Source organism: Anser anser (genome assembly GCF_964211835.1).
Source record: "Anser anser genome assembly, chromosome: 3".
Lineage (NCBI taxonomy): Eukaryota > Metazoa > Chordata > Aves > Anseriformes > Anatidae > Anser > Anser anser.
Window position 1 is genome coordinate 78,069,548 of NC_139722.1, and position 24,483 is coordinate 78,094,030.

The 24,483-nt window shown below is 38.3% G+C and overlaps 1 protein-coding gene across 6 annotated transcripts in view; it reads left to right on the forward strand.

Annotated features, from left to right (window-relative positions):
* FAM120B (family with sequence similarity 120 member B) overlaps positions 1–24,483 on the forward strand; it is a 60,501-nt gene that overhangs the window by 5,183 nt on the left and 30,835 nt on the right. For 2 of the 6 annotated variants that reach the window (XR_014582323.1, XM_083831051.1), the window contains exons 1-7: positions 939–1,009; positions 2,061–2,400; positions 3,922–4,967; positions 8,172–8,352; positions 13,906–14,001; positions 20,174–20,346; positions 24,343–24,435. Coding sequence is in view for 5 of the 6 variants with exons in the window: in XM_083831051.1 (XP_083687177.1) it covers positions 3,948–4,967; positions 8,172–8,352; positions 13,906–14,001; positions 20,174–20,346; positions 24,343–24,435 (1,563 nt within the window). In the remaining variant the exon portion in view is untranslated. Of the gene's footprint in view, positions 1–938; positions 1,010–2,060; positions 2,401–3,921; positions 4,968–8,171; positions 8,353–13,905; positions 14,002–20,173; positions 20,347–24,342; positions 24,436–24,483 lie in introns of those variants that run through there. The other 4 variants (XM_083831052.1, XM_083831053.1, XM_083831055.1 and 1 more) reach the window with 4 other exon arrangements.

The window sequence follows — 24,483 nt, forward strand, 5'->3', positions numbered from 1 at the left end:
TTCGTATGTGCAGGGAGGGGGCAGAAACTGCTCCACAGAAGGTGATTACGAGGCAGAGGATGGGTATGGATGGGGCGGGCCCGTGCTTTTGGAAATGTTCTCCCCTTTTCTGAGAGCATCTGCCCGGAGACGAACAGATGTGGGCACCTGCGGTGACAGGCCACATATGCTCCGTCCTATTCACAGGCATTCAGACACGGCCACAATGGCGAGGCTTTGTGCGCGCGGAGTCACCAAATATATTAATCTGTGCTCCCCAGAGCACCGCTCTGTTTAATTTTTCACCGGCAGTAACATCTGATCTCAGCCCTCCATCGGCTCCCCGGCCCCCTCCTTCCCCCCTGAAAACATGTGGAGTTATCCAGGCCCCCACCTGTTGCCTGCAGGGCGGAGGTGGGCCTGCCGCAGGGCTCCCCGCTCACCACAAAGCCAAGGAGACCCAATCTGGCCCCCCAGTTTTGCCCTCGACCCCCCCAGTTTTGCCCTCCAGGTCCCAGGGGCCGCTTTGTTGATCAAACCCCGCTGTTTTTCCCCCAGCACGGCGGTCAATAGGCTGCGCAGCCAAAAGGTGACATAAATCTTGGATGTGAAGCTTGGGGTTCTGTGTTGTTTTTTTTGTTGTTGTATTTTTTTTAAAACTGCTTCAGTGGGTGTTTTGTTGTTTTTTATTTTTCAAACTACTTCAGTGGGTATTTTGTTGACTTTTTTTATATATTTTTTTAAACTGCTCCACTGTGCGTGCCTCTTTCATCTCCCCCTCCCTCGTTCTGCCCGGGGTTGTTCTGGGCCACACCGAGCCCTTCAGCCCCACGGTGCCCGCACAGTGCCGGGGGACACCATGCCGCGGACGACCCCGCTCCCCCACACCACCACCACCGGCCGCCATTGCGCTGCCCGCGGCCCCTCCGCAGCCGCCCCGCGGCTCCCCCACGGCCCCTCAGCAGGGCCCGGCCCGACCACTGCGCGCATGCGCAGCCCCGCCCGCGGGGAAGCGGAAGCGCAGGCTCGGGTCAGTGCCGGGGGTGCCGTCAGCGGCCGTTTAGCGGCCGAGGCGGGTGGGCGGGGGGGTGCGAGGGGGGCCCCCCCCCTCAGCATGGCCCCGTGGGGGGCTCGGCCTCTTGAGGCCGGGCCGCGGCGGCGAAGGGGGCGGGGGGACTTTGCCCCTTGTTCCTCCCCGGCCGGAGGGCACTCTGCGAGGGCGGTTGGGGGTGCCGGCAGCGGTGCTGCGCCTCGCTGGGGGGACAATAAAATCCCTGTCGTGGTGGTGGGGGTGCTGGCGGGGTGAACTCAACGGGCGTTCGGCTCGCCGGCAGTAGCAGGGGTCTCCCGTGAATCCCGGTGCTTGTGTAAACATCGGAAGGAAGGAAGACACCGCTGATTACTCGGGTGGTGGAGGGTTTTCTTCTTCTTCCTGCAGATTTTATTTTCTGAGAATAAAAAACATTTTTTAGCCTTGCAGCTGAGATCCCGTGTAAACCTGAGATCTCAGTTTCACAGAAAAATAAACATCCGGCTTTAAAACGTTCATCTGTTGCACAAAACATGCAAGTTTGCCACTCTTAAGAAACTGAAAGTTCCAACATCCAGTGCTTTAATCCTTCTTCCACCATTATTGACGTTCTTCTCAAGGCAGTAGATCTTATCTTTTTTTTCTGATATTGTGGTGAAATCCACTACGGTATCAGAATATATAGAGAGAGAGTTTCCCTTAACATGGAGGCTCCTGGATGAAAGAAAGAAAGAAAAACAGGATGAGTGAAAGAATATAAATTCTTTTTATTAATATTATTACGTTTTCAGCAGATGTTTGTGATAATGTTAAAATGGTAATAGCGCCCAAGATTCTTGCTTATGTGCTTGGCTGTTAACTTTCTGTTGATTAGGCCAAGCTGTTACTGGTCATGGAGATTTTTCTGATAATGTCAGTGTCACAGTGCGTAAACTGTTAGGCAAGAGGAATGCTTCAGATACAAGAGTTTGAAGGTTAAAGGAAATAGCTCTTTCAATTTAATATAACATGGTACAGCCAGTAAGTTGTTTTACCACACTTCCTGCTCTAGGTGTGCAGCCACCAAGGCCGGAATCTGTACTGAATTATAAGTAACGCTTGGGCACAGCACGTTTCTGCAGCAGTAAGACCTGCAATGGCATACTGCATCTGGGTACTGAACATTTAGTCTGACTGCTCAAGTTAGAGCCTGAAAGGTGAAGATCTTCACGCTTGCTGCTAGATCTCCAAGGAAAGTGATAGATAATCTGCCAGTGCTCAAACCGTTTGCAATCAGAGGTGGAGCTGTCCTGGAAAAGCAAATGGCTGGGGTGTTAAAGGCACCCAGGTATCACTGGAAGTAGCGCTGCTGAGAAAGCGATGCCCTACCTTGCGTACCCATGCCTTATGTTGTATGTAAATTCGTGTATTTCATATTGCATTAAAGAGGATGGTATTCAGAAACTGTATCTGAAAGGTATTAAGTATTTCAAACTCCAAGGAAGAAGAACTGAAATACCTTTAAAAGTTGTCAATTCACAGTACTTTTTTGAATTCAGTTTGTTTTGTATATATCAGAAGCATGTTTATTGTAATGTAACACTCCTGAGACAGTCTGTAATTGAAATGTCAGAAACCAACAGTGAGAAACAACAACAAAAAAGTACCTAATTAATTAAAGCATATTGAATGTCTTCACTGTGCAACTGAGAAAGGATTTTACTTTCAAATAAAATCAAAATAAAAGCAAAACATATTTTCTGTGAATAAAGAACAAAACAAAACTTGATGAGAAGGTCAGCGTTGTCACTTCCAGTTTTCATTGGAAGGTCCTTTAAAATGGTGGTGTGGTAAAGGAAATCACTGTTGTAGTAGAGGAAAGAGCACATCTAATGTCAAAGTTTTGCCAAACTAATTTGCACTGAGATTTCTAGAAATAAAAACAGAAGTCATCTGTGGTTTTAATTTTATCCCACGACTCTCTTTTTATGGAACACATATATTGGTTCATTCAGGATGCTAAATAAAGTTCTGCCACAGAATTTGGAGACTATGCTTCAATCTCTTGGTGTTTTGTAAACAAAAAATGAGACGTTCAATTTTTAATTATGTATTTTCTACTTAAGATTTGCACGTGTGTCTTTTAAAATAGATTTGTTCAAAATTGCTGTGCATGTTAGAAATCCCGTTTAATAACTTCACTATTCATGATAGTCAAATTTGTAGATTCACCAAGTATAGGTAAGCCTGTAATTCTTTAAACATGCCGTGAAACTTAACTATGTTTTCAAATGCCAGCATGGTAAAATGGATTCAGTTTCTGATTCAAAGCAAACTGACAGTGCCAATAATGTTGGGGAAGTCAGTATTGCATGCAGCTGGCACCACACTGATGGAGTGCTGCCTGTAAACTGTGACGGTAGCTGAGCAATTTGAACACTCAAGGTACAGGACCACTTTCCAAAGTTACTTAGTATTTTTTTCATCTAAATACAAGATGTCACATACTTTTAGTGTGAAAAGTAAGCCATTAAGTCCTGTGTTGCACATTGTCAGCTGAGATGATATAAAGCTTTAAATTACATCTGTATCTGTTTTTCTAGCAATGTATACATTTTAACACTTCATCTGAAATGTTTAAAGTCATGCAGATGAAAACATTTTGATTATTACAGTTTTCACTGATACAAAAAACGGAGATGGAAGGCAAAGCAAATAGGCTTTATGTCCAGTTTGTTGCTGGGATGAAAACTGGGTCAGATAGTTTAAAGGCCAGGATTAATAAAAGAAAAAAAAAAGCTATTAGCAAAAGCAGAGAAATACCTGCTCAGTTTCTAAATGTTCTTTTTTGTTCGTTTGTTTAACAAACTAGCATTTTATTATATTTCTTAGTGCTGCATTTTGGAATTCTGTTTTTATTTTTCTTCTTTCAGGCTGCTTTGAGTTTCAGAGATCAACCATGGGCATTAAAGGCTTGCAGGGATTTGTGACAAGAGTTTGCCCTGACGCCTGCAGAACGGTAGATCTGAAAGAGGTGGCGGAAAAGCATCGCATCGATCATCCAGATATCCCGCCTGTTATCGTAGTAGATGCCATGAGTTGTGTTAGGCACTGGTACACGCCGGAATCCTGGGTGTGCGGTGGCCAGTGGCGGGAGTACCTTGCCAATTTAGAGGCTTTTATTAAAGCTTTTACAGCAGCTGGTATCACGCTGGTGTTTTACTTTGATGGAGTGGTAGAAGAGAAGAAGAGAGATGAGTGGATCAAACGAAGGTGGCAGAATTATAAGGAAATAGCTGCACTGTTTCAGTTTGTCAAGACTCACAGGAAACAACCGGGGAGAGGAATGTTCGTTCTTCCCTCAGCGTTGCCTACTTTTACACGGTATGCCCTGAAGTCACTCGGTCAAAAAACAGTGTGCACGTTGCAGGAGGCAGACTTTGAGGTGGCTGCGTATGGTTTGCAACATAACTGCATAGGAATTCTTGGGCAAGACAGTGACTACCTCATCTATAATACATCTCCCTATTTTTCCATTGAGAAGCTCTGCTTGGACAAACTGGTCACTGTTATGTACTGCAGAGAAGCTCTTTGCCGTGCGTTGGGTCTTAGTATGACACACCTCCCTCTCTTTGCTTGCTTGCTTGGCAATGATGTTGTTCCAGAAAGCTTGTTGGAGGGCTTTTGGAGTAAATGTTTAGCCACCTGTCCACCCAAGAATAAGAGCTACAACAGAAGAACAAACGTAATTCTGGCTGTAGCAAACTACATCTCGAGAATCCCGTGCTCGTACAGCAGCCTGAAACACTTGGAAGAGATGCTGCCTTTGGGATCAGACAAGACATTACTTCTCAAAGGAATGGAGTCCTATCTTTTGCCTGGGCAGCAGTCTCCATGGATTCCTCCCAGTGCAGGACATCTCAAAACGTTCTCAGATGTAGGAGAAACAGCCATGTGTCAAGATAAGGAAATCTTTCAGGTACCTTGTCTTCTAAAGCTCAGTGGTCTGTTTATTGTCATGACTACGTAGTGAAAGTTGGTAATGAGTTCATTAAATTTGCTTGAACAAAATATTTTGTTTGTTAAGAGCAGCTATGATTAGGAGTATTATATACATCATGCTAAGGGCAGATGCGGCACATCTTAATTAACAGCGGTTCCTCTCTTTTTGAAGTGTCAGGTCAAATAACAGGGAGCAGCACGTGTCTGGGCTGGTAGCTGGGCACAGGGATGTGCTTTCCTTGTATTGCACGATGGAATAACTTGCTTTTTGCTTTGAGAGCCCATAAGTCAGATGCAGCTGATTAGTGGTCTGCTGGGCTGTGCCTGGCACATGCAGTCAAGGTACCAAAGGGGAGCTGTGCTAAGAACACAGGAGTTAAAATTGCTGTTGTGGAGGAGACAGGAAAGCTTCCAATAAATCTATATTTCAAGCTTTTAGGACCACATTAATTATCATTCAGATGCACTGCCCTTAAATGAACCAAAAGCAGTGGCCTGTTAATCCTTACAGGGCAGGGCTGCACTAAGAGGTTTAACGTATGGCTTCCTACGGAGGCAGAGATGCACTGGCAATGGGGTGAGAAGCCATACAGTCAGATTGGCTCGCTCTAGCAGATTGGATGTGTTAGCTCAGGTAGCCTGCCTGGCTAATAGAAAACTCCTCTGCCAAGACATGGGCTAATCTTTATACCAATTGAGCTGCCTTGCATCGGAGTTCATACAACAGCAGTAAGCCTAGAGCACAACTCTGCAAATTCATAGCAATTCAGAGAATATATTGAGGTTTAATTGAAAAAAAAGAAAAGGCTACAGGAGGTAGTGGCTTTTGTACCCTGTATTAGTCATCTACTAACTCCCTATTTTTTCTGTCTCTTACTTATCTTGCATCTTTGCTTTAAGACTATTTTTGTTTCCTCATTATATTACTCTAGTTATGTAATTTACATTTTCCTTTTCAAAAAGACTCTGAAACATTTAAAAGCTAAATTAAAACCTATGCAATGATCATTTCAGCTAAACTGCAGACGTCTTTGGGTTTGATGTTAACCACATGTAGATACAATACATGTAATTTTTGACTGTAGTAGTTAAATACAGGACATCATTAGAAAAACAATAACACTACATCCTAATGAAGTGTTGAAAAATACTGTTTATGCTTGAAGTGCAAGGAAAAAATAGGCAGAATGTAATTATCTAGGTGGGATTACAGCCAGGGCAATAGTATTAATATCCTTACTCCTTAAGAGAATGTACCATGTGGTCTTTATGACAAGTGGTCATTATTTCTTGGTTTAATCTTTCATTTATAGTGTTGCAGTTATCTAGCATCATGCTGAGCTACTGCTGTACGGAAATAATAACGTTTAGAAGCTCCATTGAAGAATGTCTCACTCTTGCTGCATAAATCCCACGTTAAGCTCATACCTGAGCCAAGGAAATTACAGTCAAAGTTGAAGACGTTGTCTTCTGCTTTTCTGTTACAGGTGTTTAAATATTTATATATGTTGTGTGCGTGCTTTGTTTCATATTTTGAAATCCACAATGTAATTCTACTTGCCTTACACGTTATCTAAAACGCGCACAAATGGCATACACAGCTCAGTTCCAACCTCAGGGACATAGCCTCATGTTCCTGGTTCCCTCAGGGAAGAAGAACATACCCTTCTAGCTGTCTGCATGTGTAAATTAGAAGTATTTTTCAAGTTACAGCATTGAAAACAACTTTACTATTGAAATCAGCTTTTTTTTTTCCAGTACATTAGGATGTGTATGCTATTTGCAAATGATAAGAAACTAGCATTTTCAAATGATCTCGTAGTTGTGAAAGTTTGTCTGAAATAGTTCCGTGGTGCTTTATTCAAATCATGCTCAGAAAACTCTTTGGTTTTGTTTTATACAAGAGTGGATTTGGGAGATTACATTCTTTCAGTACATCAGGAATCCTGAAGAATTTCTTCCCGGGCAACCAGTAATTTATTGCTGTAAGAAAATCTCTGTTGACTGGCCATTTATATAGAAGCCTGTCATTCATTGTATGCTCATGTGAGCTGTTATTTGGGAAGTGTGACCTTTCCATAGAATTAGTTTTGATCAGTAATGGCCAGTGTTTGACTGCAGCTTTGAACTCCTGAGTCCCTAGGCTTGTAGGTACCAGGATCCTACAGAGATGATGAGTTTCTCTGGCCAGTGGTCTGGTAATTCCCTGTGAAAAAGACTGAGGTAGCTGTGTAGATGGCACAACCCAAATAATACGGGTAGCGCGACACATGCAGAGAATGCCAAGCAGAGAAACTTCTGTGCCTGTGCACCATAAAGCATGGGTCCAGGAGAATTAGACCCCTGTAGTTTGGGTTTGAGGTTTGGAAGTAGAAAGTATGGCCGGCTCTGCACTTGGCCAATCCAGATTAGTTAAGAGTAGGGTACCGGAGAGCAGCTTTGTTTGTAAGATGGTCCAGACCAGCTGTCCCCGTAGGTACCCTGACTGCCTGTAGGCATTTGATGTGCCTGCATCTGGTGGGTGGCCAGCCTGCAGCCTGATGCTGTGATTCTGCTTTTCAGCAAGGCTGGAGACCTTGTTTCCTCACTGGAGTTTCTTTCCTTGAGGGAAAAAGCTATCACAAAGTAAAAGTGTGGTGAAGTTTCAGTATTCTAATTTCACCACTATGTAAAGTACACAAATCCAACTACTCTCAGGAAAGAAAAGGGACTGTCTTGTATAGCTTGTCTTACAATGAAATGAAAAGTTTGGGTTTTGTCATGCCTTCACTCAAGTGTCGTACTTTTTTTTTTTTTTTTGAAGTGTATATACACTTTTTAGAAAGGGAAGAACTCTTGAAGAAGAGTGGCTAATGGAGGACAGCTCATTTTTTTATGTCTGAATTCAGAACTCATTCTAAGCATGATTACTCTCTAAAAAGGTGTTGTGAAAAAAAAAAACCTCAAGATTTATGAATTCAAGGAGCGATTAAGAGAAAGGCAATGATGGGTTTCCTGGGAATTCCTATTTATAAAAAGATAGGTGTCTGAAAACAGTATACTTCTGTTGTTTTGAAAAAGTGCTTATTCCTTTCCTGACCACTCTGTCCACTTGTACTGATTCCTCTAACAATGGATATGTTTTGTTACTTTTTGATCATTCTTAATTTTGGAGATAACGCCTTCTTCTTTCTTTGAACAGTTAGCTAAGGAACAACACATCCAATCTGAAAATTACGTAATCTTCAATATCCTGAGTAGTGGAGTGATTGAGTGCAGCAACTCTTTGGAAGATGATCGCGATACAGAGATTCCTGGACAGGCACTCATCTTTCGCCCTGCTCGTCAGCATGTTTATTCTGTCTTGTTGGAATCTGGAAAAGGTACGGGTTAGCCTACTTACACCATTATTCAAGTGTACTTTAAATTCTGAAATATGAAATCTTGAACTTGTTGTTTCAGTGGCTACTTCTGCATGGCATTTAGGATAAAAACTGTGGGCAACTAAGATGTAGTTTGTAAGGAATCAAAAGAAAACTTGACAATGAAATTGTAGTTTTTCTACATGCTGTTAATTTTCAGTACTTTTCAAGAGATTTAAAAAAACGTATTTTTTTGTTGATAAATGGGAAGTTGTAAAAGTTGTTAATCATCAAAAGATTGAGCAAAACTAAGACATTTAGAATATTTTAAGAGTTTGAGAGGATATAAAGCCTTGTTTTGTTTTACTAAGTATCTCCTGATGAATTAATGTCGGCTGTAATACACTTCTACAAAATAGTTACTGTTTTGCCTTCTGTTGATTTTAAGTCTGTGATTTTAAGAACATCTGATAGGCAAACACAGTTATTGCAGTAATACACAAGCAGTCATGCCAGTGATTATTAATTCTTTCATCAAGGTGGAAGAAAGTAAGATTTCTTTATCCAGTTGTATAAACAGATACTGCAGTAGGTATCTGTGCTTCTCTTCTACTTTAAGACACAAAATTTTTATGTGCATCCTTGTACAAATTTTGCGCTATTGAGACTGTCATTACTTAAATGTTATCTTTAGCTGTGGTGGCTTTTATTTCATGCTCCCAGTGGCTTTTAGGCAGTGACTTGAAAAAATGCATTTTTATTCTTTTTAATATGCTGTTTTCTCTTCGTTAATCACTTTACATTTGTATTGATGAAAGTGCCCCACAATCAACTTAATATTTAAACTATGTGCTTAGAAAGGCCATATAAATGAGGTACCTGACTTCCTTCACCAACTAGAAATTGAAGTCATACCATAATAGGAAAAAAATAAGAAAAACTGATTCAGAGTTTACATAGTCCTTTAGAGAGAATAACAAAAAGCTCAGCAGTAGTCATGCACATCTGTCATCTTTCATTTTTCAGCCTATTGCCTCTAAATTTTGTAGACAATTATAACTTCATTGGGTTTTGTTTGTTCCTCTGCGCAGCAGGATATTCATTGATGTTTTCAGAAACACCCAGTACCAAAACTTCTAATTAACAATTGTTGCTGCAGGATGGCAGGGTAGTAGGCAGATTTGCATTTGTGTTAGTGTTTGTAGTGGTCAGATGAAGAAGATTAGAATTGAAATACAGAAACATTAATTTAGAATTGTAATGAAAATGAAATTTGGACTTGAAAGAGGTCTTCTTTTAAGAAAGTGATTTTAGAATAGAACCATGGATAACATGTTTTACTTGCTGTCAGTTCATGCTTCAAATTCCAGAAACAGTTTTGTAAAGTAAATCATGCTGAACACCCCCAATCCTTAACCTTTCCAAAAAGGTAGGTAGAGCTTGTCTGCATGGCTACTGTAATAAATCTGCATTTTTATTGCTTGTATCTACCTCTTTCTGCTTTAACTGTGTCACTTCCTAGTCGTTCATGGGTTGGTTAGTTGGTATTTACTCCAGTGTATAGTTGCTTTCAGGTCAAGAGTGTAGACCATTAATCAGATTCTGTATGGAAATTTGTAAGTGAATGTCAGCATTATTTTTTAATGAATTTCCTTGTAGAGCTACAAGGCAATAGTGTTCTCTACAAAGTAAGTAGAATCCTTTACGAGTTTCACTCGGATAAAGTCTGACTTTTTTGTAGTTCAGTGAGGGGTAGGAAGGGGAGATGTAAACAGCACTGTATGTAGATTGTCATATAATGTAGAATTACTTTAGATTAGCATTAAAAAGAAGAGCTTACTGGAAGGAGGCAACCAATTAAATTAGGCTGGAGCCTGCTGCTGTAGAGAAACAATTGCCAGTGTAGCTCTTGTAAAATCAAGTCAGCTAACTACACAATGTTCCAGTTTGCAGCGGAGACGTATGTATACCCGCTTTTATTCCTTAAGATCCCTCAATTGTAAGATTCCTGGTTTGGATACTGACCTCTTTGCAGTTTGCAAATCTTCTTATTTAGTGTTAAATAAGGATAACAAAACAGCCAATACTTTGTAAAAGCAGCAATTGCTGTTTTAGTTAAGAACATATTAAAAATAATGTAAACTGCTCCATCAACCCTGAAACAAGAACCTCTTACATTTTGTTTATTTAGGTTAAGATTTTTAGATGCCTAAGATACCCAAGAATCAATAGGAGCTGGATGTCATCATATCCTTTGAAATCACCTGCATAGACCATGCCACTTTGCCAGCATTTATTTTGCTGCCACTGCCAGTGTAATTTTCTTGCACAGCCATTCCTTTCAGTCCCTGTGCAACCTCTCAGTTGTGCCGGTGCAGCTCTTTGTGCAGCTACATGGTGGCAAACTGAAAATAGCTCATTTTTCTCTTCCCTGACTTTCTTGCAGTCAGGTAACTAACCTGGTTCTGTTTCCCTATCTGACTCTGTGTAGTCACAAACAGTTGTGGTAAAACAACCTGAGGGAATAGCAGGGAGTGGGAATGAGCAAATCAATGGTCACCTGAAAAAGTTAACAAGACTGCTGAAAGAACTGCTCTTGAAGCTTTCACTTCGGCTGTAGTTTGATGTATGGTAAGCATGTGCATACATTTATTTACCAAAGTATTACTAGAATAAGAGCCTTATTTTCACCCCACCAAAAAAAAAAAAAGGAAAAAAAAAAAAGGAAGGGGGATGATCTTGATCATACAACACTTGTTGCTTGTGTTTATTAAAAATATAATTAATATTACCAGAGCTTCTTCTGAGCACTAGGTGGAATATTGCTTTATAGTGATACATAAGTTGTCAACTTTCAACATTGTTCCTAGAACAACTGTACTGTTAGAAAAAATCGAGGAGGAGGGAAAAATAACAGTAAATAGTGCAGGCTGATATACAAGCCAAGCTCTTTCTTTTGTACACAAAGAGTTCAGAACAAAGCCGACAGGTTTTGGCACTAGCTCAGTCCATGGAAATACCTGCACCAGTTGCAAGGTTATGTAATGCAGCCTAAACACGTGGCCAGCTCCTGGAAGTCCTGGCATCACTCCCAGTTCTAAGATTAGCAGCCCAGGCTGACCATGCCTTTGACACTGTCAAAAACAGGCCATTAGTAGAATTTTTGCCAGTTATCACAAGTGACTGCTCAGTAGGGTTGGCGTTGGTGCAGGTGTAGAGGAGCACACCGTTTCCAGCAGTCTCTTAGGTCAATGTTTTGCACGTAGCTGAAATTTTCCTTTAGCTACTAGGCAGTGCTTTCACAGGTTATACAGGGTCTATTTAAGCAAAGGAAATCATGTTTTTGAATTTCACTGGTGATAATCTATATGTGTATTGTGGGGGAAAAAATGTTTCAAAAATTAGACTACTTTTTTCCCCAGAGATAATTCCATGCCAGAAGACTTGGCATTTAGTAATCGCCTTTCAATGCAGTTCTTGCTAGGTTAACGTGCTGTGAATTTGCAGGACCTTCTGCAATATATTGTGTTCTCAAGTATGTCCCCTCTTGTTTGTTGTTCTACCCAAATACCATGTACTCTTTTTTTTTACTCAACTTTGTGTCTTCCGTAGCTATTGGTTTATTGCTTGGCCATCCAGTGCATTGAGATAGAACAGGTAACTTGACTTTCCTGCCTTTCTTTCAGTTGGTGCCCTAATAGGATCTGTCAGCCGAGTCACCAGTTTCATGCAATGTTTTGCTGTTTCATACAGTTGAAATCTTTTGTGCTGTTTCAGATTTAGTTGAAAAAGATCAGTGGGTCCATCAATTAGTTAAAAGACAGACATCCTAATTATATAAGCCTTGCTTCCTTAAGAAACCAGGCTAAAATTTAGGAGGTCGAATGGATTGGATAAAGCAGAGTCATTTACGTAATGGCTTCAAACAGTGCTAAAACATGAAAATGCTTTCTGAAAGTGACTTTGGGATATTAAATTGGAAGGTTTTCTTAATGGAAAAACATTATCATAGGCAATGATTTATAATCAAGATTTGAGACTCTTCAGCTATTGGAATGTGCAGTTGAATGTGTAGGTTTTTTTCCCCCAGCCTAGGCATTTTTCATTTTATTCTTCACATCAACAGTTTTCAAACAACAAAGCATGGTAAGCACAGGTGTAGTGCTGTCCCTTGCAGTCCAGTTGCTGACTCTTCAGTCCTTCACCTTCATTGGGAGTTTGTGCTACAGGTCCATGCTTAAGGAAGGTAGAAGAAGCAGGGCAGTAAAACAGATTTTGTCAAGTTCTTTTCCCCTCCTCTTATCCCTGAGTCTAGCACCCCATCTGAGGTTATTCTTCCCCTGCACCATGACATGCTATTGCTCATTCATGCCAGCAGTCATTTTCTGCACTGAACTATGGACAAGGTCAGGAAACTAATGTGACCAAAGTTTTTGAGATGGGGGAGACAAGAGGAGGAGAGTGTTGGAGAGTTGGTTGTTGTTTGTGTGTCTTTGATGTTTTATGCTAGGTAAAGATTTTTGGGGGGTTCACATTGCGGCATTAGAAATCTATGTGAATTAAAATGCACAGTGATGGGAATTAATGACAAAAGGCAGGGATTTGTTGTTAGTACCACTGAAACCCCCTGTATCTCAAAAACACTGAGTGAGAGCTGGAAGGATTTATAGATGCAATTCTGTGAATCTGGAAACTGACCTTGGTTAGCTTTGTACAACAGAAATCAGAACTGGTAACTGACTGTTCTGTCTTCCTCTCCCCAACACCCTTAGGGCAGACATGTTCTGAGCGATGCAGAGAAGTAAGGTACCAGCTTCCCTTTGATTTTAACGTGAGCTCAGCTTTAAAGCCAGTATGGGGTGGGGAGCATGTGGCTCAAATAGTGAAACTTTTAAGTTAAAAGACGCCTTAATCTTTACATGGAGCAGGGGTGAGGTTGGGGTTTGGAGGGCTAGGAAGCCACTTGAGCTATTAGGCATAAACAATCCCTTTATACCGGATAAAAGATCTGGAACAATAGTCTCTAAAAGCTCTGCATCTGACTGGGGTAACTCCATTGCTGTCAGCTTTCAAATAGATAGCCATCAAGGCTTCCTGTAAAGATTTTTTTGTAAATCCTGATATAGGAATTATCAGGGCAAACTGGCAGGAGGACCATATTAAGGATTGTCTGCGTTTGTGGCCCCGAGAGGCTGAGGTAGTTCATGCAGGTCCCTAAACTACACCAGATGCCTCCACCCTGCCTGAACTGCCTTGGAATGGGAGGGCCTAAAGTTGGCTGAAAGATGTTTTCGAATGCTTTCCACAGACTTTTGTACTTACATTTTTGGCTGCGGTTCCCAACTCCAAACTCATGTTTATGGTACATAATTGAAACTCTCTTCACTTTTTCTGATGATTTGTCATAAAGATACTAAAACTAATCTTTTGTGTTTTAATTTCAAAGAAGTAGAGCAAACAAGTCGTTGTGAAGTACTTCCTATTACTTAGAACCCTGACCACCACTGCTTCCAACTTTTACGCAAGTATCAATGCTTGCACTCGACTTACTCACTCAATTCTGTCTTTGTTTAGGTGGAGCCTGTCCTTCTGTGAAAGAGTGGTTTGTCTATTTCGGAAATCCTCTGCAGCAGCCAGAGGTGATACAACCTGTGCAGCCTCCTCTTCCAGGTAGAATAAAAATGTGTTTAAATCTGAAATAATGACATCACTAAAATCAGGTTGGAAAATATATCATCAGATGTTTGATATGGTATCCAAAATGATTGTGGAGAACAAGGAGCTAAATTAGAAATGCTGCATGCCTGTAATTGCTTTTAATTGCCCTATGTAATTATACTAGGATTCCGCTTTGAGCTACATTTTATTACTGTGTCTTGTTAAACCCGGTGCTAATTCAAACATCCATTCGAAAATGCAAACAATTCCTTAAAGGTTCTAAATGCTGCTCTGAGGCCAGTATAAGTGGTGTGTAGGGCCGTATTAAAATTCTCCTATTGAGCTGTTTGAGAGAATGTGTTAATGAGATTGGTGGAGAATTTAAAAAAGGGTCATTTTAGATCACTTGAGACAACCCAGAAGAGAGAATCCAGTTTCAAATTAAAAAAAAAAAAAAAGTAGTTATCTGTTATCAGTTACTTGTTTTTGTGTAGTGTCTTTTACTGCCTTAAGCATCAAGTGTTTTGTGTGTTCATATTTTCTTTCCTTTGATAAAGTACAGATTCTTAAACACTCCTTGTGAAATCAGTATTATTAGGAATGTATTTATGAGGAAGTACGCTAGTTAAAAGATTGGGCTTGGTGTATGTCACTTATCTCGTTATCACTAAATGGTTTGATGCTGTCCAATTTAGCATAGGAAATAAATAGTAGTGTATTATTGTTGGTATTTCAGAAGGAAAATTGTTGTAATTGTTAATTTGACAATGCTATTGGACTTGTAACCCCTCTACCTTTATTCTCACAGCTGTATCTCTCTATCTCTCTCTATTCGACCATTAGCATGTGGATCAGAAGCTGGAAGTTTTTTAGTTTTTATATGAAATGTATTAGTTCCATTGATATATCAGTGATACCTTGTTGAGGAAAATGCCTTCACTTCTTTGTAATGAACATAAACATCAAGCTGGAGCATGCTCTTTTTTTTCTTTTTTTCCCTTTTTTTTTTTTTGGGGGGGTGCTTTAGAAGCTACCTGTTTGTAATTTTCTGCGGTTACACTAAATTGTCTCAAAGTATCCTAAGATGGTATGTTTATCTTCATGATTAAAAGTCGTAATATTTAATAAGAGTCTTCAAATTCAAGTATGAAGGAAGAACAGCTGATCTGAGATAGCAGCCTTTTCAAAATCCTTTTGAAAGGAACTGTTTGGAACGAATTGAGTTATATAAACAAAGTACAAACAAACCTTCATTTGATATACAGTAGTTTCACTGTCCAGTAGCCCTGATATGCTATTAGAAGAGTGATTATCTAATTGACTTGATGATAGCATGAAATTGCTGTGAAATTTTCCAAATGGATATGAATATGCAGGGTAAAAGTTGATTTGTCTGTTCTGTAGAACTGTTTTATTTCAGCATGTAATGGTCTGGGAGCATGCGTTTTTAAAAACAAACAAAAACTCAACAAGGTATAAATGATACCTATGTCGTTACATTTCTGTTTGCATGGCAGATATACTGTATTTATTGTTGTGAAATTTTCTTTCCCAGATAGTATAGTGCCTTCCTCCTTTCTTGGAGAGGAATGTGCTCTGTTTCTACTGCCCTGCAACATACTACACACAGAATCCACCTTCATGTTGACAGTAAATAGGATTTCAAATTACTTTGTTTGTGTGCAGCAAATGCATATCAGGAGTTTGTAAAAACAGCATCTTCGGAGACATAATCTTTACTAAATCAGTAATGAAGGACTGTTCTAGCAGACTATTAAAAAAGGGGAGGAGGACTTCTGGTGTTTATTTTTAGTGCTCTGTTGTCATTCCTTCAGCGAACAAATATTTTTCTAAAATTTTTGCAGTCCATATTTGTATGCCTTACATTCGCTCATGCATCTTTTATTTTCCACAGCATGACTTTCTAATTCACCAAATAAGGTTCTCAACAGCGCATCACATTTTTCAGACAGGGATTGTATTTAGAGCTCACTTGAAGAAGTTGCTAAAGGAAGTTGGAGTTCAAAGCTGTCAATCAAGATCAGGTTACTAAAAAAAAAAAAAAAAAAGGAAAGAAACCTTAATAGAAACTATTCGAAAAATTACAGGTGCAGTCAAACTGGGAAAGTTCTTTGTTTTATATTTTTGGGAAAAAACAATAGCCTCATCATCACAAGTACTTCAGTAGTTCATTGTTTAGTAATATGCTGAGAATATATGTGAATTCTTGACTCTGTCGTGTTTGATTTAGATTAAGAAGTCTGAACAAATATTATTTGATATTAATTTTGAACTATAATGTATATCACTAAATATAAATTTCACATTGGTCTTAAAAAAAATCCCACTGATAAATGGATTTTTTTGTGTGTATAAAACAGCAGAACTGTCTTGCATCTAAAAGGCTTACAGGTAATGTATCAAATGTAAGGTTTTTTAATGAAACATTGAATCCTTAAGACTTTAAGGTGGCAGTTTAAAATATGTTTAAAGTACAGGGTTTATTATGTGTGTGTATTTTTCTTGAGAGAGAATCTGCTGAATTGTCATCCGCGCTTGCTCATGTTCTCTATCTCCCTTCTGGAATGTTTCCTTTCATTTGAATGAATGTGGTTGTGATGTTTCCCACACACTGACAAAGCACTACTTAAATTGATAAAATAAAAACAAAATTTGTCTCTGAGAAATGAATTTTTTTAGAAGGTCTGTGATCTAAGAAATTACTGTTTAACATCCATATCTTGTGAAGGTAGCCGATCTATTTGATGTGTGTGCAGTTTGTTATGGAACAGGAGGTTTAAAAATCTTTACTGGGAAAGTATGAATTCTGCATTCCATTTTATTTCTGAAAACATGTAGGATATTTTAGCTGGTTGTGCATGCAGACTACTTTATACTTCAGGAGTTTGGATATACTTTCAGTCTTCTAGTCATTACATCTTAAAGGAATATGTCATGAGTATGCTCAAATTCAAATTACTGTCTTCTGAATGCTTCTTTAATGGTCAGATTTAATTTGCATTTGGATTTAAGGCATCTTGAGAATTGGCCAAGGTTGTTCACAAGTTAATGATGAGCATTCCTGTTGAGCATTATAACATTTTTATAAACTGATCTTTGTTGCTTAGTATTTGCATGAGCATGTAAAACAAAGAAATGTTAAAGTTCTATTACTGGTGTTATAAAATGAAATTTCAATAGTTATTACTTCAAACAGTAAATGAACAGTAAATAATATACATTTGTATCTATATACAGAATGATGACATGACATAAGTCGGTATGAATGTGAGGGTCACCTTCATATAAGCCCGAAGTTCAATGATATCATATTGTTAATGCATTCCACAATTTCACAGGCATTCCATATTTGTAAATCAGTTATTGAAGTTAAAACAAATGAAATAAATATTTGTCTTCCCTTGAAGTGCTCTTATTTTTCACAATGCTTTCTATATGACAATGTCTTTAAATGTATGAGTGAAAAGGAAAAAATAACAAATTACTTTTCTCTCACTTGTTGTTTGTCTGTGTTTGTATTTAAGCAAGTACTACTTCTAGATTTCCATGGACGTCTTTGTGATGCTCTCTTTCTGGGAGTGCCCAAGGACTACAGATTGCACACTGCTGAATACAGTTTTCACACAGTTTAGTGCATGTTGAGAAGAGGCATAATCATATGCAGCGTTTAAGTCTCTCTCTGTAATTCATGGGACCTTATGGCTCCTATGACCCAAATAGCATAGATAGTTTTCTCCTGACCAATCTTTACTGTAAAGATGTATCTGTTACACTTTTAAGCATGTTTTCTTCTGTTTCACTCCCTTTTGTTTTTCAGGTTTGCTGTTGTTGTCATTTTTAAGTTAATTTAGTAAATATTTAGACGTGTTCAGTAAGCAAAATATTTCTCATTCCTTTACAAATAAATTTCTCTTTTTCAGAAATGTTTTTATAATTGCTGTAAAGTATGTAGTGAGGTTGCAACTAGAGCAGAAAACTGTTTTGGGGGTCTGCTGCGTATGAATTTAGGTCTGTTGCTGGCTGTACATGTGGTCATGGGAAAGTCATTAAACTTCAGAATATTTGTTCATTTTTACTGATCTTTCATTTAACGGTTAATAAATGTCTCTCTCTCTCTCGGTTTTGACATGGATTTAATTATTTGTTGAATGCATTGAGACCCTTTCATAAAAATAATGGTTTTGGCAGGTATGTTCCAAAAGGAGGTAGTGTCAAGTTTTCTTCCCCAGAGTAAATAACTCATAATTCATCAGTACCTCATTTTCCCAGGCGCAAGTTGATGTCACTTCTGAAAGTATAACGAACTGTTTATGGAAAAGATGTCTTGAATTTTTTGTTGAGCTCTCTCAATATAGATATGTAGCCTTGATTATTGATGTAGTTCATGGTTTTACTCTGAAGGAAGAAAAATTTCTATTATTAGGTATACCCTTGGATGCAATTCATTTTTAAAAAGTACAGATGGAAAGAGTACTTTCCTTTAACTGATTCTTGGAGTCTTTCTCCATATGTGGCTGAACGTGAACTTTTGGGAAAGCAGAAGCCATCAAAACTCTTTGAGTTTACCTACTTAAAAATTGTCTCCCCTTACAGTTGGTTAGCCTTGATTGGGAAAGTTGGCTTTGTTTTAGTTTTATGCATATTATCTTTGCATATCTATTTCTTCCTCGAAGTCACTGTGCTGTTCTTTTTTTATTTATTTTATTTTTATTTTTCTTTCTCAATGCAACAATTACCACTATCAAAAACAGCAGTCTGAATCTCTTACAGTGCTGTCTATACTGGTCCTGTTGCTGCCAGTGTTTGTGATACTGCTAACCACATGTCTAACCCAAATCAAGCTATTGGTATTTTTAATGTAATATGTATGTTTTCCTACAAAGTAAGGTTAAGGTTAGAAACTTATGGATTGCACAATGATAGCTCTTTACATAGTTAAAACTTTTGAACAGAAAGTTGGTCTTAAAAATAGTAAGACAAACATACACCAAGGAGATGAAGAAAGAAAATACCAAGAACTTTCTAGTTTCACCCTCTCTGAAGAATTAATACCATTTGGTAAATGAGTTTTCTTGGCTAAATAAACAGCATCTATGTAGATTCAGCACCTTGTCACTTTAACCATTTATTATCACCAAGTGTTCCTAACTGGACTACAGCTGCTGCATGTCACACACACACACAAAAAAAAAGGTGTTACCAAATGCAGTGTAATTGGTCCACTTTTAAAATTCACACCTTTTTATTTAACTACAGAAGCAGCAGTGTTTTATGGTAGGGTTCTGTCTTTAATTGGGATTCTTAGGCATAACCAGTTAGCTGGTCTGTTATTTCACATGCATTAGTGTTTATTTTGATAATGGACTAAATGTAATTTAAATGGGGAGCAAATTTTGCATTAGTTCACACGTCACAAGTTGGGAGGTGGCAACATGGAATAAATATTAAGCATTTAGACACCGTGGTGAATGGTACTATAGAAAAGCCTGAAAAGATATACATAAATGATGATTGTTCTTTTGCATGTGTTTGTAGTAATGTTTCATACAGTAGACTAAAGAGTATGAACTGCTAGATAGCCTTGATTTTTTTTTTCCTTCCCCAAACTTTCTGGTGAACCTAGTGCAGAAAAATCGTGCCAGCAGTGTTATGTGGAGAGTGCATGCCAGTAAATGGTGTAGGTGGCCAGTTTGTTTCTTAAAGCAGGTGGTTGTGAGAAAGGCAATTCTAGCATCCTGAGGGGATCTGATGCACTGTTGCTATGAGAGAGAAGAAGGATGTGGTTGTATCCTGTTGAATCATTTTTTATGATGAAACTTACCTCATTTAAAGCTCTGGGTCACCAAGGAATAGCACACACTTCAAGGCAAACGTTCTTGCAAAAGCTAAATATCTGTTGTCTCAAGGTTGTATGTGTTGTTGTAACAGTTGAATTCAGTCCACTCTGCTTAAATGTTGCTGTATTTGATACAATTTGGTTAAATTAGAGGCCTTAATATTTTGTGTTTCTTTCAAATGTCAAGTTTTGTCAAATACATTTTACTGTCGCTCTGTGGTCCTTGCGAGTGCCAAGAGCAGATCAGTTGTTTCCTTTCAAATTTTACTTAGGAAGGCATGTTTTATCTTGATGCTGCCAAGATAAAATAATGGATTTCTTTTGTAGGTGGAACACCTAATTTGAAAACACTGTGGTTTGCCAAGGGACCTGAAGTGGAAAAGCAACGGTACAGTACATTTCTGGCATGCTTTCATCTTCAGGATTTGATGGAAGAGCTCCAAGCTCTAGAAGCACCTGTTGCAGGATTCTGCTGCTTGGTGGCCTATCTAATGCTGCAGGTAACTGGGACAGTTACTGCTTCTTCAGCTGTCATCCCTTATAGGTGTGATTGACTAGTAAACTCTTTTTTGTTGGCCTGTGGTCAATTTTTCTCATAATCTTTACTGTAGGCATAGTTGATCAAATATAATAGTACTGCATTACAGTATTTTAATTACTTCATTTAACATGCATCATCCTGTTTAAGAAACACTTATTTTTTTTAGTAGTTCATAATAACTCTCCCATGCCCATGACAAAATCCCTTGGGCAGTTTAACGGACAAAGTGTAAACTGAGGGATTTCCCACCCTTTTGGGGACCCGTTTGCAAATTAGAGCTTTTCTTAGTGTTTCCTTAGTGTCATCAAAAGGAGACATCCCCTCAGGTGACTATGCAGGCTGGGCAAACAGGCAGTATAAATATTTAGTCAGCTCTCACTATTTTTTCACACTACTTTGTCAATCTATTCCATTTCAAGCCAGAATTGAGAATATGGTTCTGCTTATTAAAGTCTGAGTAATAGGGGATCATTAGGTAGTAGTTTTGCTATAATTCTAAATGCTTGGCAGCCTGCAGACTACCTTAATTGTAATAAAAAGGAATGCAAGATTAAATGCAATAACACTTCATTATTTATATTTCTCTTAGGTATTTAATATGTTGTCTGTACTTGCCACCTTTCAAATGGTGATCTCACAAGTAGATTTTCCTCTCTAAGGATGAGAAAATTAGAATGCCTTTATCTAATCTGATAAGCTTTGTTGCACTTTTTCTTACTCTGAACTGTTTCGTCTTTTGTTTTGCTTTTTCATACTTCACTTGCTTCAATGACAGAATTATAGTGTTGTATGATGCGTGAAAACAGGATCTCCGTGGCTTTTCTGTTCTTTTTCCTTCATATATGTTTGCGCAGACTTAGATGACACATTGAGGCAGTATGTATGGGAATTCTACAAATGATCCATGTAGCTCCTTTTTTCTTTAATCTTTGCATAGCAAAATATTAATGGAAAGTTTTTTGAAGATCAAAGTCATGAAACAACATTTCATGCCTTACTGTTTCAATTCAACAAGATAAGAATTGTGTACTTAGCTTGAAAAACATACTTTAAGTGTTTTTTGTATTTGGATATGGTATGTTTTCACTGTTTCATTCATTTATCATGCTATTCTATGTACCCTTTCATAGCATGATTACTGAATTATTTGAGAAAGGTTTCTTTAGTGGCATTAAGAAGTTGAGTAACATGATGGAACACCTACAGATGTATGGATTGATCGCAGCATATTAATAAAATGAAAAAAAAAAAAAGGTGTTTAGGGATATGACCTTCAGAATTTATTATCCAGTGGTTAACATTGAAAACAAAGAGGAAAAACAGCTTTGCAGCTTGTGATTTCAGCAAGAAGACTAGCAGAGAGATCATGTTAAAAGGGCTTAGCTTGATGGAAAGTTTTTCATGGCAGTACCAGTTTCTCAACACCTGTCCCATTTTCCTGATTCTCTTCTGCCCTCTGAGAAGCATAAATACAATCTACCCTGTGAACCAGACTAGCAAATTGATTTGGATCAAAATGTTTTTCATTGCTTAGTTGTTTTTAACTCTTTTTTTTTAGTTCTCTGATGTTGTTGTCCATTTGTTTTCATGGTGTGTTTGAAAGGAAGAGCAAGAGTAAGTGTCAGAAGCCATGCTTTGAGCTGGCAATACTGCCTCCATTTGTTTTTGTAGCTGAGAAAACAATGCTTGTCTAGCTGTGGCCTAATTCTTGTCTTTACACTTCAGTCTTGAATTTTTATTAAAGAGTTAAAGGGGATTGTTAACTCAAAGGGATTTAAGTTGCCTAATATTAGGCTTCCATTTGAGGCACGCCGCCATCATTTCCGTCAGGTCATATGAGGGAGAAATAAACTTCTCAACAATTTTGTTAGATATCATTTAAACCAACCTAAAACTGTTTTTTTTTTTTTTTTTGAGGAACCAGCATACTGACCAACCAGGCTTCCTCAAAGTGTGTGCCATAACAGCATATAAAGCATGATTTAAAGAGTAATTTTTTCAATGAGGGTACTTTTCAAATATACTTCAATTGAGAAGAAAAATAGTGAAAAAATGACAATAAAAAAGACATTTAAATGTCTTTTAAAATGGTGAAAGTAGTGAATCACTTCAGAGATAAAACTGTAGAGCCTCCAAAGAAAGGGGAGATAGAAACAATATTTTAGCTCCTACATTTTTAGAAGAAATCTGACAATGCAAGTGTGATTACTCACTGATATATACTGAATAAAATATTTCTCTAAAGAAATGTTTTGACATTGGTAAACATTTTTATTGGTCTGCTCTCTTGAGGACTTTTTTTTTCCTGTTGTATTTGCAAGAAGACTTTGACTTACTTTTCTTAGGACAAAATTGTGCAAGTATTAAGAATTGCTCTGTAGATATAAGTCACTTTTTCTGTTACTGCAATGGATAAAATTTGCAGACATGTTGCCATCTACACAAAGGTGACACCTGACTTGAAATACAGGGTGAAGTAGGGCCATTATCAGATCTTAGCAGCCAGGTGGAGTTAATGAGTACCAAGGAGCAATTGGAAACTTAAAACTTCTCAGATATCCCTTACATTATGCAAGTTTTAATAACTTCATAGAGAGGAAAGTATTTTACAATGGGATAAGCAACAAGGCCTGATGAGAAAAGCAAAATAAAACAACTCTCAATAGCGGTTGAGTAATTTATATCTTGAAGATTACTCTTAAGCAAATAAATGAATGAAGTAATCATACATGGCTTCTTAGTGTTGTTTTGTGTTTTTTTTTTTCCTGTTCATTTACATCAATATTTTTATTTTCTCACCTTCATTCTTTTTTTTTCTTACTTTGTAATTAATGATAGCCTTAATAGAAATTCGTAAGAGATTGAAGTGGGATATGCACAACATTCCCTGAAAATCAAGCTGTTAAAAGACAGACAAAGCAGAGTTGTAGGCAGCCTTTTAGCTGTATTGTAATCCCACATTACACACTTCCTCACTTTTGCAAGACAAACCTTCCCTCAAGTTCCAGCTGATACTGAATTTCAATGCCTTGTGGATCTCACTTAGAGTCCTCTTTGTAGCCTCAACAATTGTAGCAGGTATTTTGTCTTGTTGCACAAGTATAATTTACTGTTCTTACAGAGGAAGATGAACAGAATTAGACAGTCAGGGAGTCAGTCCAGCTGCTCTAGAGGCACTGTCTTTCCTCTGAGGTTGACCATGTGCATCTACAAAATCCAAGAATACTTTTTCACATCAGTAAATGCCGCGTATTCTCCCTTTTCTGGTAGAATTTGAGTGAACTGTTACAATAATTTAGAATTTTCCTTCATGTTTTCTCACTTAAGCATTTTAGGTGTAGTTTTCTTAGAGTTTTGAGTTTTTCTCACATCACTGTGTAACCTAGTGAAAGAATCCAGGTATGTTTTTTTCAATCCTGAATTTTAACTTAAAATAGGTAATTGAAATAGTTTAGATTATTTTTTTAAGTTTTCAACAGGTAACCATGTAACCATTTGAAATAAATCCTAATGTTCATCACATCTGTGGCTCATTGAGGTGGTTTTTATTTTGGGGCTTGGTTATAGAGTGATTTGTTGTTGTTGGTGGTGGTTTTTTGTTTTGTTTTGTTTTACTATGCTCAGCATTATGGATATGAAGAAAATTCCTGTAATTAAGAAACTTCAAGGGAATAGGAGAAGGGAACATGTGAAGGGTGGGCATTTTGTTTGATGAGTGGAAATCATGTATATATGCTATACATGGGTATGGTGAGCTATGCACTTCATTCAAATTGTGGCAGTTTTTTGTTCTATGTAAGTATCTTTTCCTAGACAGTGCATTCATGGTTGTCATAACTCCATGAGGTCATTGACTTAAATCAATGTCTTGATGTGCTTGAGAAAAAGAGGGGCCAATTTTAACAGTTTCTCTTCAGAGCCTTCAAATAACATGTTACTTTCATCTCTGTTTTAGGTCCATAGTCTGTCTCTGGAAGACTTAAATGCATTTGTGGCTCTCGTTCTCTGCCTCAGAGGAAAGTCAGCGTCTCAGCTGGAGCGTTTGCAGGTATTGATTGGAATAACTGAGTAACATGAAATGTTCATGGTAACTCAG